This window comes from Myotis yumanensis, unplaced genomic scaffold (genome assembly GCF_028538775.1).
Source record: "Myotis yumanensis isolate MYYU_CA2020_CCGP unplaced genomic scaffold, mMyoYum1.0.hap1 SCAF_12, whole genome shotgun sequence".
Lineage (NCBI taxonomy): Eukaryota > Metazoa > Chordata > Mammalia > Chiroptera > Vespertilionidae > Myotis > Myotis yumanensis.
In genome coordinates this window covers 44,358,201-44,377,519 of record NW_027223763.1, presented here as the reverse complement: position 1 = coordinate 44,377,519, position 19,319 = coordinate 44,358,201, and the positions used below count along the sequence as shown (strand labels likewise).

At 40.2% G+C, this 19,319-nt stretch overlaps 1 protein-coding gene across 2 annotated transcripts in view; it reads right to left on the bottom strand.

Moving 5' to 3' along the window:
• The window catches only part of DOCK8 (dedicator of cytokinesis 8), a 195,747-nt gene that overhangs the window by 130,252 nt on the left and 46,176 nt on the right, over nucleotides 1-19,319 (bottom strand). For both annotated transcript variants that reach the window (XM_070431550.1, XM_070431551.1), the window contains 2 exons: nucleotides 6,777-6,952; nucleotides 3,933-4,004 (listed from right to left, as the gene is read on the bottom strand). In XM_070431550.1, the coding sequence (XP_070287651.1) occupies nucleotides 3,933-4,004; nucleotides 6,777-6,952 (248 nt within the window). The remainder of the gene's footprint in view (nucleotides 1-3,932; nucleotides 4,005-6,776; nucleotides 6,953-19,319) is intronic.

Here is a 19,319-nt window from a genome sequence, read left to right as displayed (position 1 = left end):
TTCTGAAGTCTTCAGAAAATCTTATTTTACTTGAGAGGAATATTTTAGATGAGTTGAATTGGAACTAGGTAAGCTCTAAAGTATAAACCTTATGATATTCCGAATCTTATCTTTATTCCATTTTATTACATCCTATATAATAAAAGGTTAATACGCAAATTGTCCCCTCGACCCAGAGTTTGTCCAGGAGTTTGACCAGGGGGCATGGTTGGCCAACCGCCCGAGGCTCCTCCCCCTAGCCAGGTCTGCCCCCAATTGATCAGGGGCAGGCTGGCCGGCCAACCTCCTGCATCCCCTCCCCCAGGCCAGCCCAGCCGGCCCTGATCGGGGCAGGCTGGCATGAATTCTTGCACTGGACCTCTAGTGAATATTTAAACTATAGTGCCTATGATGTGACATCTACCTTGGATCACTGAATTAAGCTTTAACAACATTGAGTTGTCCCTTGTTTTTTCCTTTTCATATAACATCTTACTAATTGGTCTAATATACATAATTTGTCAATTGGGCAAAAACAAATAAATCTTATTCTGTAAGGCTCTTTAGTAAGTATCATAAATAGTAACTAATATTTATGGAATAATTGCCATATGCCAAAAATCTTCTAAGTGCTTTACATGTTACTTTATTTTTTGCATACAACAAAAGTTTATGAGGCAGGTACTATTCTAATGTCTATTTCCTAATGAGAAGATTGAGGTACAAAGAAATAATTTGTCTTAGTCACTCAGCTAGCAAGAGGTGGAACCATGACTTGAGTTCATTTACTCTTGCTCCAGAGAAGCCACCATTCTAACAAATCATATTATAATTTGATTTAATTTTTATAGACGATTATCTGTCTATAGTGAAATTGAGTGATTTCTGTTTTCTCCTTTTATTTCCTTGTGCAGCAATCTCTAAAATTTCTACAATGAGCACTCTAAAGAGTCATTTTTTCTTTTAAGTTTGTACAAGATAGAGAAAAGAAATATTCCAATGGGAATTACCATGAAATTCAACTTCATGAATAAAATGAGCAGGAATGAAAAAGTGCAATGTCCTAAACAGCAAATAAAACCCAAATGAAGTGAAATGGACTTTTCCATTTATCATTTCTTAGATTTTTTTTCAGGACCTTAATATTGGAAAGTATCTCTGATTATAACATAAAAACTTGAGAACAACTTGTCCTGAAATCTTTTATTTATTACCAGCAAAGCATAATCTTATTTTATTGCCTGGCAAACTTGGTTTTCAATTCGCATTAGAACAGATGATGGATTAACATCTAACTTTCTCTTAATTACTTTATAGAAGCAAAGCTTTCTCTTTTTCAGCTATTAAAAATACTATGCATACTGACATGACTTCAAAAAAACACCAGCACAAATTCAATGGCACACTTCCAGGAACTAGATAAAACCCAACCCCCAAAGTCTTTCATCATTTATCCCATAGAGCAGTAATTCTTACTGAAGTATAGGCAATGGAGGGTATCAGAACTTAAAGTTAGTCATCCCCCCTTATCCGAGGGGCATACTTTCTAAGAACCCCAATGGATGCCTGAAACCTCAGACAGTACCAAACCCTATATATACTATGTTCTTTCCTATACATACATACTTATGATACAGTTTAATTTATAAATTAAATTAACGATAACGAATAATAAAATAGAACAATTATAACAATATACTACAATAAAAGTTCTGTGAGTGTGCTGCCTCTCTCTCCTAACATTGTACTATACTCACCCTTCTTGTGATGATGTGAGATGACATAATGCCTGCATGATGAGATGAAGGGGGGTGAATGATGTAGGCATTGTGACGGAGCATTAGGCTACTCGGAGGGTATCACAAGCATTTCCATGAGTTGATCTGATAACCAAGATGGTGGCTACTAAGTGACTAACGTATGGGGAGCGTATACAGCGTGGAGATGCTGGACAAAGGATGGTTCACATCCAGGCCTGGAGCAGGGCATTGCAAAGTGGTGAGCCACTTAAAACTTATGAATTACTTCTGCAATTTGTCACTTAATATTTGTGGACAAGTGGTTCACTGCTGGTGACTGAAACTGCAGAAAGCACAAGTGCAGAAGGCAAAACTGCAGGTGAAAAAGGACTGTTGCCACAGGTTCTCTGATGTTTCTCTAGTAGGGCACCCCCCACCCCCCCCAATCTGCAGAATGCTGTCCAGGTCGGTGGCATGGAGACATAAAGCTCAGGACAATGTCACAAAATACTTGCTTAACCCAGGAGAGAGCTTAGCCTTTCTGACTAAAAGGCTAGCAACAGTTTATTTCTTGGTCACTGTTTAAATGTTATCTCTGAATCTCAGGCCAAGTTTCAGTTCATTTATTTACCCCCCTCCCCCACCCCAGGAATTCATCAGAATGGAAACAAAACAGAGAGACTCTATTCTCCTTCAGTAGGTGAATAGAAAAGCTGTTGTAAATCCACGTAGTGCAATATTAGTCAGCAAAAAAAGAAATTGGCTATCAAGCCGCAAAAAAAGATGGAGAAACAAGGCCAGACTATGGAGACAATAAAAAGATAAGTGGTTGCTAGGGAGGGCTGACTAAGTGGAGCACAGGGGATTTTTAGACTATTCTGTACGAGTCTATAATGGCAGATACATGTCATTATTCACTTGTCAACACCATAAAATATACAACACACACACAAAAATGAGCCCTTATGTAAACTATGGACTTTAGTTATTATTCATTTATCAATATTGGCTCATCAATTGCACGAAATGTACCACACTTAAGATCCATCCAAGAAAGGATAAATCTATCAGAGATAGCTACAAAAAGTAAAAGAGATTTTATCTGACCTTTAATCCTTAGGAAGGATCTAGTACAGTGGTTCTCAACCTTCCTAATGCCGAGACCCTTTAATACGGTTCCTCATATTGTGGTGACCCCCAATTTCATTGTTACAAATTGAACAGAATTAAAGCATAGTGATTAATCACAAAAATAATATGTAATTATATATGTGTTTTCCGATGGTCTTAGGCGACCCCTGTGAAAGGGTCATTTGACCCCCAAAGGGGTCGTGACCCACAGGTTGAGAACCGCTGATCTAGTAGGCAGGTGAGGGGAGGGAGGGCATGCCCAGAGGGGAAACAAGAGCAAGGGGGTAGAGGTGGACTAGTGAGGAAGAGAGACAGGCCCAGAGAAAGGAAATGACCCCAGGACTTAAGGAAAGTGAGTTTTAATAGACAGAATGAGACTAGGTTATCAAAGCCCCTGAGAAGCAAGCAGATGAAGTTTATATCTGACTTAGTAGGCAGTAGGGAGCCTTAGCAGGTGTCTGAGCAGGGGAGTAATACAAGATACAGTCATCCTCATTACTCATGAATTTTGTATTTGCAAATTTGCATATTCATTAAAATGTATTGAAACCCCCAAATCAATATTCATGATCATTTTAGGACATGTGCAAAAAATTTTATTTATTTATTTTTTTTTTTAATTTTTTTTTTTTTAAATATATTTTATTGATTTTTTACAGAGAGGAAGGGAGAGAGATAGAGAGCCAGAAACATCGATGAGAGAGAAACATCGATCAGCCGCCTCCTGCACATCTCCTACTGGGGATGTGCCCGCAACCCAGGTACATGCCCTTGACCAGAATCAAACCTGGGACCTTTCAGTCCGCAGGCCGATGCTCTATCCACTGAGCCAAACCGGTTTCGGCGGTGTGCAAAAAATTTTAAAAAATAAAATGTAAACCCAAGATGCTAATAATAGGAGAAACTATTGGGAGATCGGGGCCAGGGGATACATGAGAACTGTCAGTACTTTCTACCCAATTTTTCTGTAAACCTAAAAGTGCTCTTGAAAGAAATCTATGAGTTTAAAAAACAATTAAAAAGCTAAAAATAGAAAACAAATAAATATGTAAAGAGAGAGAGAGAGAGAAAAAAAGAACTTACTTCTGGTTTAAAATTAGCCACTCCCGAACATAGGTCTGAACACAGTCCTTGACATGAGGGTCCAGTTCAACCCTAATGAGATGGGTAATGAAATAAAAACATGTTGTTACTGTGCAAAAACAACAAAGCAAGGCCTTATCATAACTACGGAGAGAGCAGCACGGTTTCAAATCCATGTCAAATGAGAATGCTTGGGGCAGTCCTTACCCAGTCATTCCAAGTGAATTCCTCAAGCTATAACATTTTTACTTTGATGAAAGATATGTTGGCATTTTATGCTTTGTGGGTTTTCTTTGTTACAGAGAATTGTGTTCAACCATACTTATCCCTAAAGGCATTCTGACACAAGACAGGTAGAACTAGCTGTGATCACATACAAAACAGGAAAAATAAGTATAAGTACCATTTTTTCAGAGGGCATAGTTTTTGCTCACGTGTAACCTTGTTAGAACATGCATGTCTTTCTTTTTGAAAGCCATGGAGAACAGTGTTCTTACGCTTTGAGAAGTTGACAGGAAAAAGGAGACATATATACTATGTACTATTTGTAATACTTTAAACAATAAAATAAAATTTAAAAATAAAAAGTGAAAAAAGAAGTTGACAGACACTGGCTTTGGTTGGTGATCATTGATTGGGGTGGGTCTTGCACGTCACGAGAGAGACTCTTCAAATGCTCCAGAGTCTTGAAATCAGAAATAATCGATTTCCCACAGCAACAAAGTTGTTTTGCTATTTCCCCCAATGTTTTGGTATTAGAGATAAGTAAGTCCAAGTACTGCAAGTTTTAATTTTCTTGTTTGTAAAAAGGAGATAGAAACAGTACTTACTGTGTAGGCTTGCTGTTAGTATCAGATGAAGTATTCTAAATATTAGCCACGTGGTACCTGGGTTCTGCGTGTCTATATCTAAGCCCCACCCCTTATCAGCTATGTGACCTTGGGCCAGTCACTCAACCCTTCTGTGCCTCAGTTTCTTCACCTTAAATTGGTGCTATTAATAGTGGAGCGTGTCCTTTAGAGAGCTGTGATGAAGTTTAAATAAGTTGGCATGTGAAGTGCTTAGAAGAGTGTCTAGCACATAAGACCTACAGATGATAGTTCATACTTAAGTACCATTTACTATGCATTAGGCACTGATGTAATCACCGTAAAGGTAGTAATTCAGTTAATTTTCTATCAGCCCCCACAGGACAGGTGCTATCATTATTCTCATTTTGCAAAAAAATGAGGTGAGAAGGATCTGGCTTAAAGTCACCCAGGAGGTGGTAGAGCAGGGGCCAGAACCCAGACAGCTCACCTTTGGAGTGCAGGCTTATAATGACCACCGATCACTGCTCAGCACAAAGTTTCTGGGCTAGGCACAGGGGGCTCAACAGGATCAGCTGTTGACTCTGATGATGACCATGGTACCTTGTTGGGCTTTAATGACACAGAAGTCTTTGGGGCAAAGATTGAAATAGTACCGGTTGTTTTCAAGTCATCAGACAGACAGTGTTAGCTATAAATTTCAGTAACAAGGTAGTATTACACTAAAAAATAAGGCTAAGAAAAATATTACCTCCTCTATCAAATCTCAAGAAATAAAAATCCTCCTACCCCTAAAATATTTTAAACAGGTTCTTCCAAGATCCTAACTCACTTGAAGATAATTAACCATAAATTTTACACAAAGAAATCAAATTAAATGATTCTCCTAAGAGTAAAAATAATAGACACTACCTACGTTAAAGTCAAACCTGAATAGATGGACTGATCCTTAGGGGAAAATGTTTCCAAAGGATCACGGAGTTTTTATTTTGTGGGAAGTATTTTCAAAACATTAAGAACTGAGCATGTGGTCAGCTCTATGCGAATGAGAACTAGCTAAACAACAGAGCAAAGGGTAAAAAATACCATGTCACTGTTCACTGTCATCCAACTTCCTTAAACTGTAATAAAATGAAATCCAAACTAGAATCAGAATAGCCCAGAGTAATGAGGGCAGGGGCCATGTTTCATGATCTTTTTTCTGGGACTTTTTGGGGAAGAGGAGGAGGTTGAAAATGTCCAGGAGGATGTGAATGTTAACTTTGTTTTGAAAATGAATGCAAATCAAAGTTCATCCAAAATCTCCAAAGAGACATTGCTTTTTACACTACAGAAGTAACGAGTTTCATTTAGATATAATTCCATTGTTTGATAACAAGAGCTAACGCCCATACCTATAAACACATAGACTAACCCACTGTGGAAACGCAAGCCCTAAACAGCTATTCACATATTCACTCAACAGAGCTTTCTCCATTGCTTTTCCACTTGGCAAAAGTTTCTTCAAGGGAAGGGAAATTTGCCTTATTCATCTTTTTATCCCACTGCCCAACACATAGTAGATGCTCAACAAATGTGGGTCCAACTTATGTTTATAACTTGATTCAGTGATTAACCAATTAAAATGCTTCTTAATGGAAGTTGAAAAAAATTTATGAAAAATCTTGACATATTTACAAATGGAGAAACTGAGGCTTCCTGAGCTCACATGACCCGCCCAAGGTCACTGAGCTGACACCCAGGCAGTCTGACTCCAGATCCTGCACTCTTCACCTCTGATGGAGCATTCTGTTTTGTCCCATGCACCACTTTAACTGGCTTAGCTCTTACATGACTTTTCAAAGCCTCTGTTCAAACCAACTCAAAACCTGTCTACATGTAGGTCTTTGGGTTATCGTAGTCATCCTGCACATCTCAACAGAGCTGAGTAATTTAGTTTATTTTTAAAAGAAGTCCAAAATTAGAGCACCTTTCCCCTTACCAAGAACAGGCCAGACAGTCACAATCCCATGTACAGTTTAAGAAAACGATTTACCCTTCCTCCGGCAAAGAGGGCTGCAAAGTCCGACATTCCTTTGGCGTGAACACCACGTCCAAGTTGTCTTCCGTGAAGTCTCCCAGCTCCTGGGCCAGCTCCACATCCAGGTTGTTCAGGTGTGTCATCAGAAGTCCTTCGAAGTCCACCGGCTCCACTGGGTCATAAAACTGAGGCTGCAGAGGCAGGAAAAAGGAAAAGGAGGTTCCCTCTCGGTTTTCAGATAGAAGCACTAAGGCGACAGTAGGTGTTGGTCCCCCTACCCCTTTCCACTCAGTACAAGTGCTTTACTCTTAGCTCAGAGGAGCTGTCACACACAGAGGCAGCGATATGGAAAAGAAACGCAGCTCGGAAAGTCGAGTCAGAACACGGTGAGTAATTAAAATCATACCCCAAGGCAGAATTTTTCTCTGCTTAATTGCACCTTGATGAGAAATCCTGAGGAGATCCAAAATGAGATCATAAGGCTTTGCTGCATTTTTACAATTTCTCCTGCAAACACTCTCTGAGGCCATACAGTGAAGTAGAAAAGAGGCAATTTTCCAGAAATGCAGGCAAACTCAACAACATTCCTTTGACTATTTCAGCATTGGTGTTTCCTTTGGCCTGGGTTATCCTCTACATGGGTCCTTGAAACTCTGCACTCGCAATCACAGCCCATAGGGAACCAGACTTGGGGGCTGAAACATCCCCAAGGCAGTGACTTCCAGACGCTGCTGGGCTGACTGTGCTGGTCGGCGAGACATTTTCACTGCCTGCTGTTGAATGAGCAAAACTACGGGCAATGGGCTGAGGTTTCATATAGCTACTGTACTTGCTTTAAAATGATGGCGTTTTTGCTCTTCACTCATGTCTTTCCACAGGGGAGAGGATAAAAGAAGTGATAGAAGTGGTGGTAATAAAAAAAATAACTTTCTTTAGTTGATAAAATAAAAAGTTGGCAATTCAACAAATATATATTCTTGTCTGTGAAGTCCAAAGACTTAGGAACCACTGCCTTAAGGGAGTAAAAGAATCACTTAGATCAGTAGATTTGTGTAATAATAATAATAATAATAATAATACAATAGCAGCTCTATGGTGTTCATTTATGGCAGACTATCTGGAGTCATCTGCCCAAGGAAGTACTGTTCTCTACCTCTGACCCCCTCTCTGTAGATGAACAAAACAAACATCCCAGATTCTTGACTTGTACTACCTCGATATGAAACAGGGACAGATCCAAAGGAAGTGCTAATAAAACCGGTTTTTCATCGCCCTGAAACTGTCCATCAGACTAGATGTATGGGTTCCAAGCTGGAGAGGAGGAACAGAGTGTTATTGAAGAGGCAAAAAGAAACAAGGTCAGAGAAAGTAAATGGGCCTTGCCCTGTCCCTCCCCACCCCTGTTGTCCCTGCTGGTGGGGGAGACATGGATGACATGCTGGGGAGTGAGGACAAAGCTGAAAATTGAGCAGCTTTTTTGCCCTCCTTTTTGTCTGAGATGCTTCAAGGTGGAGGACTTACACAATGCCAGAAGGGGCAGAAGGGGCAGCAGAGAAGGCAACAGACATCCTTCAATAGAACACAGAGCGAAGACTCTCTCCCTAGCTCCCCCTGGCTCTCACGTGGTGTGAGAGAGGACAAGGAAGTTTCTCTTGCTTCTAATTGGAAGGGACTTTGGAGGTCAGCGAAGGAGACAACCATAGTCCTTATAGGCTGCCTCTCAAAATGAAGCGACAGGGACCAGCAGGGCGCAGGGAGCCAATCATCAGCCTATGCAGGAGCCAGGTGGGGACAGTGTTTGCAGAAAAACATTGTTGACCTCAGCCAGAGGGAACCACAGGCATCATCTATGCACGCAACAAAAAAGCCTACTGCAAACCTGCGTAAGACCAACCTCAATAGGGAAAGTGAACTTTCCCACTCCTCACCACAACCAGCAGACTTATATTTGAAGTGAAGAAAACTGCATTTATTGCACACCCAACCTTATTAGTGTAAAGTTTATACCTATTCAACTAACAATTATTGAGTGCTAACTATGTGTCGAAAAATAGGGCTAGGTCATTATTTACATTATCCCATTTAATTCTCATTAGAACTCTATAAGGTACACACTTTTATTATTCCCATTTTACAGATGAGGACAGTAAAGGCTAGAGATATAATAATTTGCACACAGCTGGGAAGTAGCCCATCTGCAATTCAAACCTAGGCAGGTTCATGTTCTTAACCACTATTATTTTATTTTCTCTTGTGGGCTTTTCAGGAAATGTGTATTTCCAGAAATAATTAAAACACAAGACAAGAGTAAGTGTGTTTGGGAGTAAAAAATATACATTTACTACTACCCACAAGTCCATTCAGAGTTTCTCATGAGATTGGCTGCTTAAAATGAACAACAGTAAGTTAATTAATTAAAGAAGTAATAAATGTAAATTTAATATAAAGAATATCAATTACTCAAGCAGAGGCACTGTAAATATATACTTGGAATTATAGTGAGGCACAATTAGAAGCAATGTGATTCTAGCACTAATACCTAGTAAGCAGAAGCTTCCATAGAGAATGGCATTTGTGTGCAATCATCAAAGAGAAAAAAATTCAGTGTCATATCCCTGAAATTCAAAGCCACATCTGATGAAAACCTGGCTGAGAGCAGCTCCTATTATCTCTAAGAACCAAGGAGAAAGGGTGGCTGAGTCCCTTATTCAGCAATTATCTGCTGAGCATCTACTGAACACAAGCCACTGGGTTGGGCATCAGGGACACAGAAGAAGAGTACAGGGAGATCCTCTCATGCATGTTTCCATCACTCTTTAGTCAACAACCATGAGGTGGTACCGTTTGTCACATTTGCACGTATAAATCACTATCTTTGAAGGGAAAAGCTATGATAAAAAGAAAAGTATCACCATTGAGCACTACTTGTGTGACAATGTGCCCAGTGCTATATGCACAACTGATCATAAAGTCATAACCTCCTGAGGTCTGAATAGGTTTCACGACTAAATAGACTGTGAACACAAACCACAATGTTAGCACTATTGAGTATGGTTCCAGTACTGCATACAAGCTGGTATTTAAGTCTCCTCTACCCTTTCCATACTAAAACTAACAAGGAAGGAAGTTGTTCATTGTAAATGTGATGTAAACTAGTCTTGCCATTGGCAAGTGGGTGGAGAGCCCGATTAAGGTTAACAAGGCCTCCATGCAAGTTGTTCCTCTTGCAAATTCAAATAATAACTGGGAACCAAAATAGATTTTTCTTTCTAAACTATTTGAGATCTTAATCTCAATAGTAGGATTTATTGTGAGGCAATCAACACATACGTACAAATACATACAGTATGCCTATTTAGCGGTAAGCAAAGGGAGAAAATAAATACTGGAGAGTGTTACAACGGTACTGCATTTTATTGGGGGCTGAAGTTTGGGGATGGGGTGGGGAGTTGATCTAAGGTCAATCCCTAGGGCAGGACTTGGGCTCTTGGGGGCTTAAAAGCCAAACATGAAAACTGCCATATTTTTCCATGTATAAGACACCCCCCATGTTCAAGATGGGCTCCCCCCTCCCACTTTTCCAGCCCAAAATTAAGAAATCAATATTCTAAACATTTTGCTGGTTTTCCTCTTAAGGCCTTCTTCTTTTTTGGCATCTTAAGGAGTTGTTCTTCCTGTTTTCTCCACTGTCTGATCATACACTCAGTGGGAGGAGGTCCAAACTATCTCTCTGCACCTCTATTTCCATGCTCTTTTTCATAGCTGATTACATTCAGTTTGAACTTTTCAGAGTAAGACAATCACTTACCAGTATTTATATTTTTATTTTTTGACATCTTTATGGGCTCAGAATGCTCTGTTCCCTCTCTACTTCCACTTCCAATTGTGGCATCAGCTGACGTCAGTAACAATAAGGCTAGTGGTTAGAGGAAGCCTGATTGACAAGGTATGGGCAGCTACGCACCCATGCAGCTCCCTCCTTGGCTGACCTCTGTATTTAATAAGATGCCCCTCGATTTCCAGTCTAACAATGTCAGAAAAAAATAGCATCTTATACACGGAAAAATGTGATAACTATTTTGTTTTTTCTGCTTATTGAGCTATGTATGGCCTCCTAAGTCAGTGGACACCCAAGACTAGTTTAAATGTTAGAATCCAAAGTAATTTCAAAGTCATCTTATACCATGCATGATCATATTGTGTCTATCACTTGTTAAAATGATATAAGAAAAAAACCCAAATAATCATAATAAAAACAAAACACCCTCTAAAAATGAAAATAATTAAGAATACAAATGATCCTAAATCAGGCTTTATCTATAGCGATGGCTTTCTGCTGTGTCAACTTGGCTAGGCTGAACTACATTCCCCAAATTCCCTTCCTAGTATGTTGCCAGACAGGGTGAGCTACAAGAGTTTCCTCTTGCCAGGGATGGAGGACGGAAGGGAGGCTGCAGCTATTTGTAGCATACACATACCTTCTACTGATACAATCAACCTGTGCTGCTGTGAAAGAATATTACCAAAGTAATTACAGTCCCTAATCAGTTGACCCTAAGTTAATCAAAATGGAGATTATCCTGGGTGGTCTAAATACATTGGATACTTTTTCAATGTGCGTGGGGGCCCTCTCAAAGTTCGGCTCATGCCCTGCAGTTTCAGCTTTCTGGTGATCTTGCCTTCCTGACAATCCTGGGAAATTAGCCAGTCACCACCAGTGTAACCAATTCCCCATAATCAATTCTTTAATATACATACATATGCAACTCCTACTGGGTCCGCTGCTCTGGCCAAACCTGGATTAATATACCTACTTCCATTCCTTCAACAAATACTCACTGGGATCCTACAGCAGTCCTGCACTAGCCTGAGAGGACAAAGTCACTGCCCTGAAGCAATTTTCAATACTTCTCTTGTGCCGACTTTCTTTCTAGCTACTTTTTTCAGAGGCCTGGTCATCAGAATACAAGATATACACAGAAAGATTTTAAATACCTTAAAAGTTTAAATTATTCACAGCTATTTAAGGAAGTTTGAGCTTTTCCTTGCCCCCTAATGCACATCAAAGGCTAGCTGGCCTTCTTTATGTCCTCTTTTGAAAAGTATCTTTTTAGATCCATTGCCCATTTTTTGATTGGGTTGTTTATCTTCCTTTTGTTAAGTTGTATGCGTTCCCTGTAAATGTTGGAGATTTAACCCTTATTGGTGATAACATTCGCAAATATGTTCTCCCATGCAGTGGGCTTTCTTGTTGTTTTGCTGATGGTTTCTTTTGCTGTGCAGAAGCCTTTTATTTTGCTGTAGTCCCATTTGTTTATTTTCTCTTTAATTTCCATTGGCAAACTGCGGCTCGCGAGCCACATGTGGCTTTTTGGCCCCTTGAGTGTGGCTTTTCCTAAGCCTTAGGAGGACCCTAATTAAGTTAATAACAATGTACCTACCTATATAGTTTAAGTTTAAAAAATTTGGCTCTCAAAAGAAATTTCAATCGTTGTACTGTTGATACTTGGCTCTGCTGACTAATGAGTTTGCCGACCACTGCCCTAGGAGCTATATCAGTGAAGATATTGCTTTGGCATATGTCTGAGATTTTGCTGTCTGTGGATTCCTCTAATATTTTTATGGTTTCCCATCTTATGTTTAAGTCCTTTATCCATTTTGAGTTTATTTTTGTGTATGGTATAAACTGGTGGTCTAGTTTCATTGTTTTGCATGTATCTGTCCAATTTTCCCAACACCATTTATTGAAGAGACTGTCTTGACTCCATTGTATGTTCTTGCCTCCTTTGTCAAATGTTATTTGAGCATAGTGGTTTGGGTCGATTTCTGGGTTCTCTATTCTATTCCATTGGTCTATATGTCTGTTCTTGTGCCAGTACCAGGCAGTTTTGAGAACAGTGGCTTTGTAATACAGCCTGTATTTGGTTTTGAGATCCCTCTTACTTTGTTCTTCTTTCTCAGGATTGCTGCAGCTATTCGGAGTCTTTTTATTTTTATTTTATCAAAACGACAATGTGGTACCATCTCACACCTCTCAGAATGGCTATCATCAACAAATCAACAAATGACAAGTGCTGGCAAGGATGTGGAGAAAAAGGAACCCTCGTGCACTGCTGGTGGGAATGCAGACTGGTACAGCCACTGTGGAGAACAGTATGGAGTTTCCTCAAAAAACTAAAAATGGAAATCCCATTTGACCCAGTAATCCCACTTCTAGGAATATATCCCAAGAAACCAGAAACACCAATCAGAAAGGATATATGCATCCCTATGTTCATAGCAGCACAATTCACCATAGCTAAGATTTGGAAACAGCCTAAGTGCTCATCAGCAGATGAGTGGATTAAAAAACAGTGGTACATCTACACAATGGAATTCTACGCTTTGGTAAACAAGATGGAATTCTTACCATTTGCAACAGCTTGGATGGAACTGGAGAGCATCATGCTAAGCGAAATAAGCCAGGCAGAGAAAGATAAATATCACATGATCTCACTCATTTGTGGAATATAATGAACAACATAAACTGATGAACAAAAACAAATATATAGACAGAGAAGCATCAATCAGACCGTCAAACCTCAGAGGGAAGGCAGGGGAGGGTGGGGGTAAGAGGGAGAGATGAACCAAAGGATTTGCATGCATGTATATAAGCCTAACCAATGGATACAGACACCAGGCAGGGTGAGGGCATGAGTTGGGGGGTGGGGGGCAATGGGGGGATAAGGACACATATGTAATACCTTAATCAATAAAGAGAGAAACAAAAAGAAAGAAAAACAGAGGCTAAATGGCTTGACTCAAATCACAGGAGTAATCACAGAGGACCTGGCTGGGTCCCTTGTTTTAGCACTGGGGAGGCTTCTGGTGCTCTGTGTGGGCTGGAGGAGAAATGATGTCTTCAGGTACACTGGTGTCATACCCTCATGAATGTTTATCTTCATGGAGGGTGTTCTCAAATCAGGCTATTCATGAGAGACAAGTTGTGTCCGTTACCTGAGCCCTAGCCCGTTTGACTAAGTGGATAAAGTGTTGGCTCATGTGCTGAAGGGTCACAGGTTTGATTCCGGTCAAGGGCATGTATCTTGGTTGCAGGCTTGATCCTCAACCTTCTCTCTTTCTCTGTCTCTCCCCATCCCTTCCACTATCTCTAAAAATCAATGGAAAAATACCTTCGGGTGAGGATTAACAATAACAAAAAGTCACTGGAGACCTCCATATTGCCAAATTTAAAGATCCTGGTTTAGCTACACTACTGGATACAGTTAATCAGTCCCTCTTTCTTGAAATACTTGTCCTAGTGTGTCTCAGCTTCTAAAAGTCCATATACCAAGAAACCACTTGGTCCCAAGCAAATTGAGACAATTAGTCACTCTCCCTTTGAGACACTTTTTCTAGGTTCTCCTCCCCATACACAGGTTCAGTTCTAAAAACATCTTCTCTTCTCAATCTTTATTCATGCCCAGATGATCTCATCTAATCCCATGGCTCTAAATACCTTTTTTGGTTTTTATATTACAAATCTATATCTGCAGCTTCAACCTTTGGCTTGAAATCCAGGTTGACTTTTCTGATTATATCTCAACATCACCACTTGGTGATCTAATAGGCCTATCAAACATAACAAATTTAAAACAAACTTTTAATTTCCCTGCCAGTCTGCTTTCCTATATCTTCCAAGTCTTCTCATCTCAGCAAATGGCAATTCCATTCCATGGGCTGTTGAGGGCAAAAGCTTTGGAGTCAATGTTGATTTTTCTCTTTCTCTTACAACTTATGTATTATCCATCAGAAAATCCTGTCCACTTTACTTCTGATATATATATCTAGGATCCAACCACTTCTCACCTTCTCTACTCCCACCACCCTATTCCAAAGCACCACCATTACTTTCCTGAGTTATTGTAACAATTTCACCCAGCCCAGTCTATTCTCCCTGTGACAGCCAGAATGATCCTCATATAAAGAACCCTATAAGCAATCTTTATAAAAATTATGATTGTGCCTGGCTGATGCTCAATGCTTTCAGCGACTTCATTTTTTTAAAATTTATCTTTACTGTTGACAATATTACAGATGTCCTCTTCCCCCCCCCCCCCCGCCATTGACTCCCACCACCCCCTCCCCAAGCCTTCCCTTCACTGTTATCTGTCCATGGGCTATGAATATATGCATATAAATTCATTGGTTAATCTCTTCCCACTTGCCCCTTCCCTCTGAAATACATCAGTCTGTTGCATGCTTCACTGTCTCTGGATCTATTTTGTTCATCAGTTTACTTTGTTCATTAGATTTCACATATAAGTGAGATCATGTGATACTTGTCTTTCTTTGATTGGCTTATTTTGCTTAGCTTAATACTCTCCAGGTCCCTCCACGCTGTCTCAAACAGTGACTTCATCTTAACCAAGGGAAGAACCCAAGTTCTTCCATGGTCTCTGAGGCCTATGGCCCAGCCCTGCTTTCTTTATGATCTCATCTCCTACTGCCTACTCTGTTCATCTCGCTCTCTGCTTCCTTGCTGTTTCTGGAGTAGGCCACATACTCTTGCCTCGGGGACTTTGCTCTTGCTGTTCCTTCTGACTAGAAGACTTTTCCTCCAGATATCTGTCAAGTTCATTCAGAATCCTTCCCAAGTGTCTCCTTTCTAGACAGAGGCCTTCACAGACCACCAAATAGGCTCTCTTCTGTGTCACTCTCTATTCCCTTTTCCTGTTTCATTCTTCAAATCATTAAAACCCCCTTGATTTGGTCTACATTCATTTTTTTTTTGTCTATGTCTCCCATTCTAGAATGTAAGTTCCAAGAGGCTAGACCTTTTGCTATATTCACCAGTGTATCCCCAGCTCCTAGACCAGCTCCTGCCACAGAGTGAGAGTGAAAACATATTTCTTAAATGAATGAATGAATGAATGAGTGAATGCTTAAGACAATCCTTTCAGCTCTCTACCATATTTAAGTAAATAGATCTGAAGACAGGTTCTTTTGGCTTCAGTAATTTCAAAGTACAACGTCTTAAACTAACTACTTCCCTGCTTCCACCAATGACAATCTTCCCCTGATGCCACCAAGTGGAAGGTGCTGACATGCCATGGTAGGCAACCATCTATTTTTACCAAGGTGGATTTGATTCCCCTGCTTTAAACAGTGACAGTAATGAAACTCTTGCTCTGCATGCAGGGCCTCACTCTTTCATTCCATCTTCCATGTGAATTTGCATGAACACTATACACCATACTGAGATCTTCATTTTCTATCATGTCCCCTCCGTGAAATCAATGAAACCCAAGAACAGCCCAACTGCTTGAAAAATGAAGCACACATGAGCAATGGCACAAGAAAAATAATAAAGGGCCATATTTATTAAGCGTTCAGCCTTAGTAGTAAAAGAAAAAGGTTGCTTTATTGTTCAGAAGCTTAAACACATAATAAAAATGAATGCTTTTTCAGGTATGAGACTTTTTTTCCCTACATAAGTGTTATACAGGTGTTGGCAAAAGTAGGTTTATAGTTGTATTAGAAACAGAGTTAATAAAGCTACTGCAATAATAACCTGCATGTCTTTTTTTATATGAACAACTTTACGCCAACTTTTGCCCACCCCTGTGTACAAACATGTCACGTAACCATGGTGTTTGGTACATATCCAGGATGTGGCTTTTTACATACTTTTCTTCACCCAAGGACATTATGGTTCAGCTGGTTCATTCCATTTCACTTCAAAATTTTCTCTTCTCATTTTTTAAAAATAGGATTTTCTCTCTATAAAAATGTAGGTGAAGATCATTAACACCATGATAGTGTCTCTCATCCTTCTTTATACCTTAGGGCATAGATCCAACCTTTTCCTCTCTTGCATATTTTACTCCCCTTTCTACTTTGAATAACTAAAAAATAATTTTGGTATTTTACAGTTTCAATTTAATAAATATATCAAATATAGAGTTGTTGACATCAGAGAGTGTCTGGCCAACCTGTTCACATGGCTGTGGCAATGCAGAATGCCACGGCCAATGAGCGATGCTACACTAAGTGGCACAAAGGACTCTGACAGGAGTGTCAGATAGGCCCAGAACAACTCTATCATCATGTCTAAGAAACCAACTCCAACTGGTGGTTCCTCTTCATATTCAAATATAAAATTTTTAAAAATATTTTATTGACTTTGAAATTCTTGTATTCAAAATTATCACAGCTAACACCGACAATTAGAGTTTAAAAAACACAAACCTGACTAAACAGAAAAAGAAATCAAACACACCCTTCCTCTCACTTGACTTATCAGATTTATGACAGAAGCCACTATCTTTTTTTTCTTTCTAGATTTTTTTTTCGGCGAGACCGCGCCATCTTGAGTAGCTGTTACCGGCATCCAGAGATCGGCTACTAACCCAGAGGCAACGGCTCTCAAGCAGCACGACTACATGAACTCAAACAAGCCCTGCTTCCCCCCACGGAAAGCAGATCCAAGCAACAGCGGCCTCCTGATCACCACACGCTCTGTCTGGGGAACAGTTACTGTGTGTGAAGCCTCCCTCCACCAGCTAGGAGAACCACCACAGCTGTGAACAGCACCCACCAGAGGACCTGCAACCAACGGAGGAACAGCTGCTACCACAACCGCCCAAGAAGCAACCACAGCCCGAGGAGCCACTGCCACCCAGGGAGCAGCCATTGCCACCCAGGGAGCAGCCACTGAACGACTCAACAACTAGATATGTCAGTGAGATCAAACATGGGTAGGCAAAGAAACCCCCAAAGGAAAGAAAAGGAGGACTTGCCAGAAAAGCAGCTAAGTGAGACAGAGGCATGCAACATGACAGAAAAAGAATTCAGAATAAGGGTCCTAGAGTGCATACACCAGACGGAGGAAAAAATCAATACCATATGCAAGAAGCTAGAAGAAACAGATGAAAAAATCAACAACTTAAGTAAGACCCAAGAAGAAATGAAGAGCGACATAGCTGCAATAAAAAACACCATTGAAAGCATCAACAGTAGACTAGGAGAAGCGGAGGACCGAATTAGTGAATTAGAAGACAAGGAAGCAAAACACACCCAAACTGTACTGCAATTGGACAAAAAAATTAAAAGACAGGAGGAGAGCCTAAGGGAGGTTTGGGACAACATGAAACGAAACAACATACGAATAATAGGGGTGCCAGAACAACAGAAAGATGAACAAGGATTAGAAAACCTATTCGAAGAAATAATATCAGAAAACTTCCCTGAGGTGGGGAAGAAAAAAGTCACACAAGCCCAGAGAGTCCCAAACAAGGTGAACCTGAAAAGACCCACATCAAGACACATCATAATTACCATGGCAAATGTTCAGGACAAAGAGAGAATCTTACAGGCTGCAAGAGAGAGACAGAAAGTTACATACAAGGGATCTCCCATTAGATTATCAAATGATTTCTCAACAGAAACACATCAGGCCAGAAAAGAATGGACGGAAATTTACAGTGATGCAAAGCAAAGGACTGAATCCAAGAATACTCTATCCAGCAAGGCAATCATTCAAAATTGAAGGGGAAATAAGAAGCTTCACAGACAAAAAAAGGCTAAGGGAGTTTATCACCACCAAGCCAGCCATGCAAGAAATGCTAAAGGGACTGGTGTAGATTTTTTTTTCATTGATCCTCAGACAGAGAGAAAGCGAGAGGGAGAGAGAGAAACTTTGATGCTGGAGCGAAACATCAATCAGCTGACTCCTGCCTCCCAACTCCCACCAGGGATAAAGCCAGGCATGTGCTCCGACAGAGAATTGAACAGCAAACCCTCATGGCAAGGGACGACACTCAACCAACTATCTTTATATAAGGATATATCCATAGGGATAGTATGTGTTCTTGCTGACCATACTCTCTGAAACTCAGAACTAGGGCAACAAAAGAAACTTCACTTTCTTTATGTTCTTCCTCCTGTTTGGAATACTCCCACTATGTAGTTCTTTAAACTAGACCACATGTTAAAGTCCCAGGGAACTTTAAAATACCTAGGCCCATCCCTTGGATTTTTATTTACTCATTCTATGGTGGGCCTGGCCACAGGTGTTTCTAAAGGTCCCTGGGATTCTGATGGGCAGCCAGGGCTGAGAACCTTCCTCTAAATCTCCTCACCTTCCCCATCAAGCCTTTACCTCCCTATTATGTCATGGATTTGTCTCTCTTCTGAGCACCTACCACACTCAAAGCCAGTATGGATTTCCTATATTATCTCAAATAGATCATAAGGCCCTTTAGAGGCAAAACAATCTCCTATTGATCTTCTTCTTTTAATCTCCTAGTGTCTCCACAGTGCCAAACACATTGACAGTAATAGCCACTATTTACACAGCATCTATTATGTCATTTATGTTAACCCTAATGGGGTAGCATTATTATGCCAATATTGCAAATGAGGAAACTGAAGCCTTCACAGAGGTTCACTTACCTCAAATTATATACCAATTACATGACAGTTATACTTCACCCCAGATCCATGCGACTCCAAGTTATTTCCTCTTGCAAAACAACAAACTAATAATTGATTGAGTTTTAAATAACCTTGTCCAGT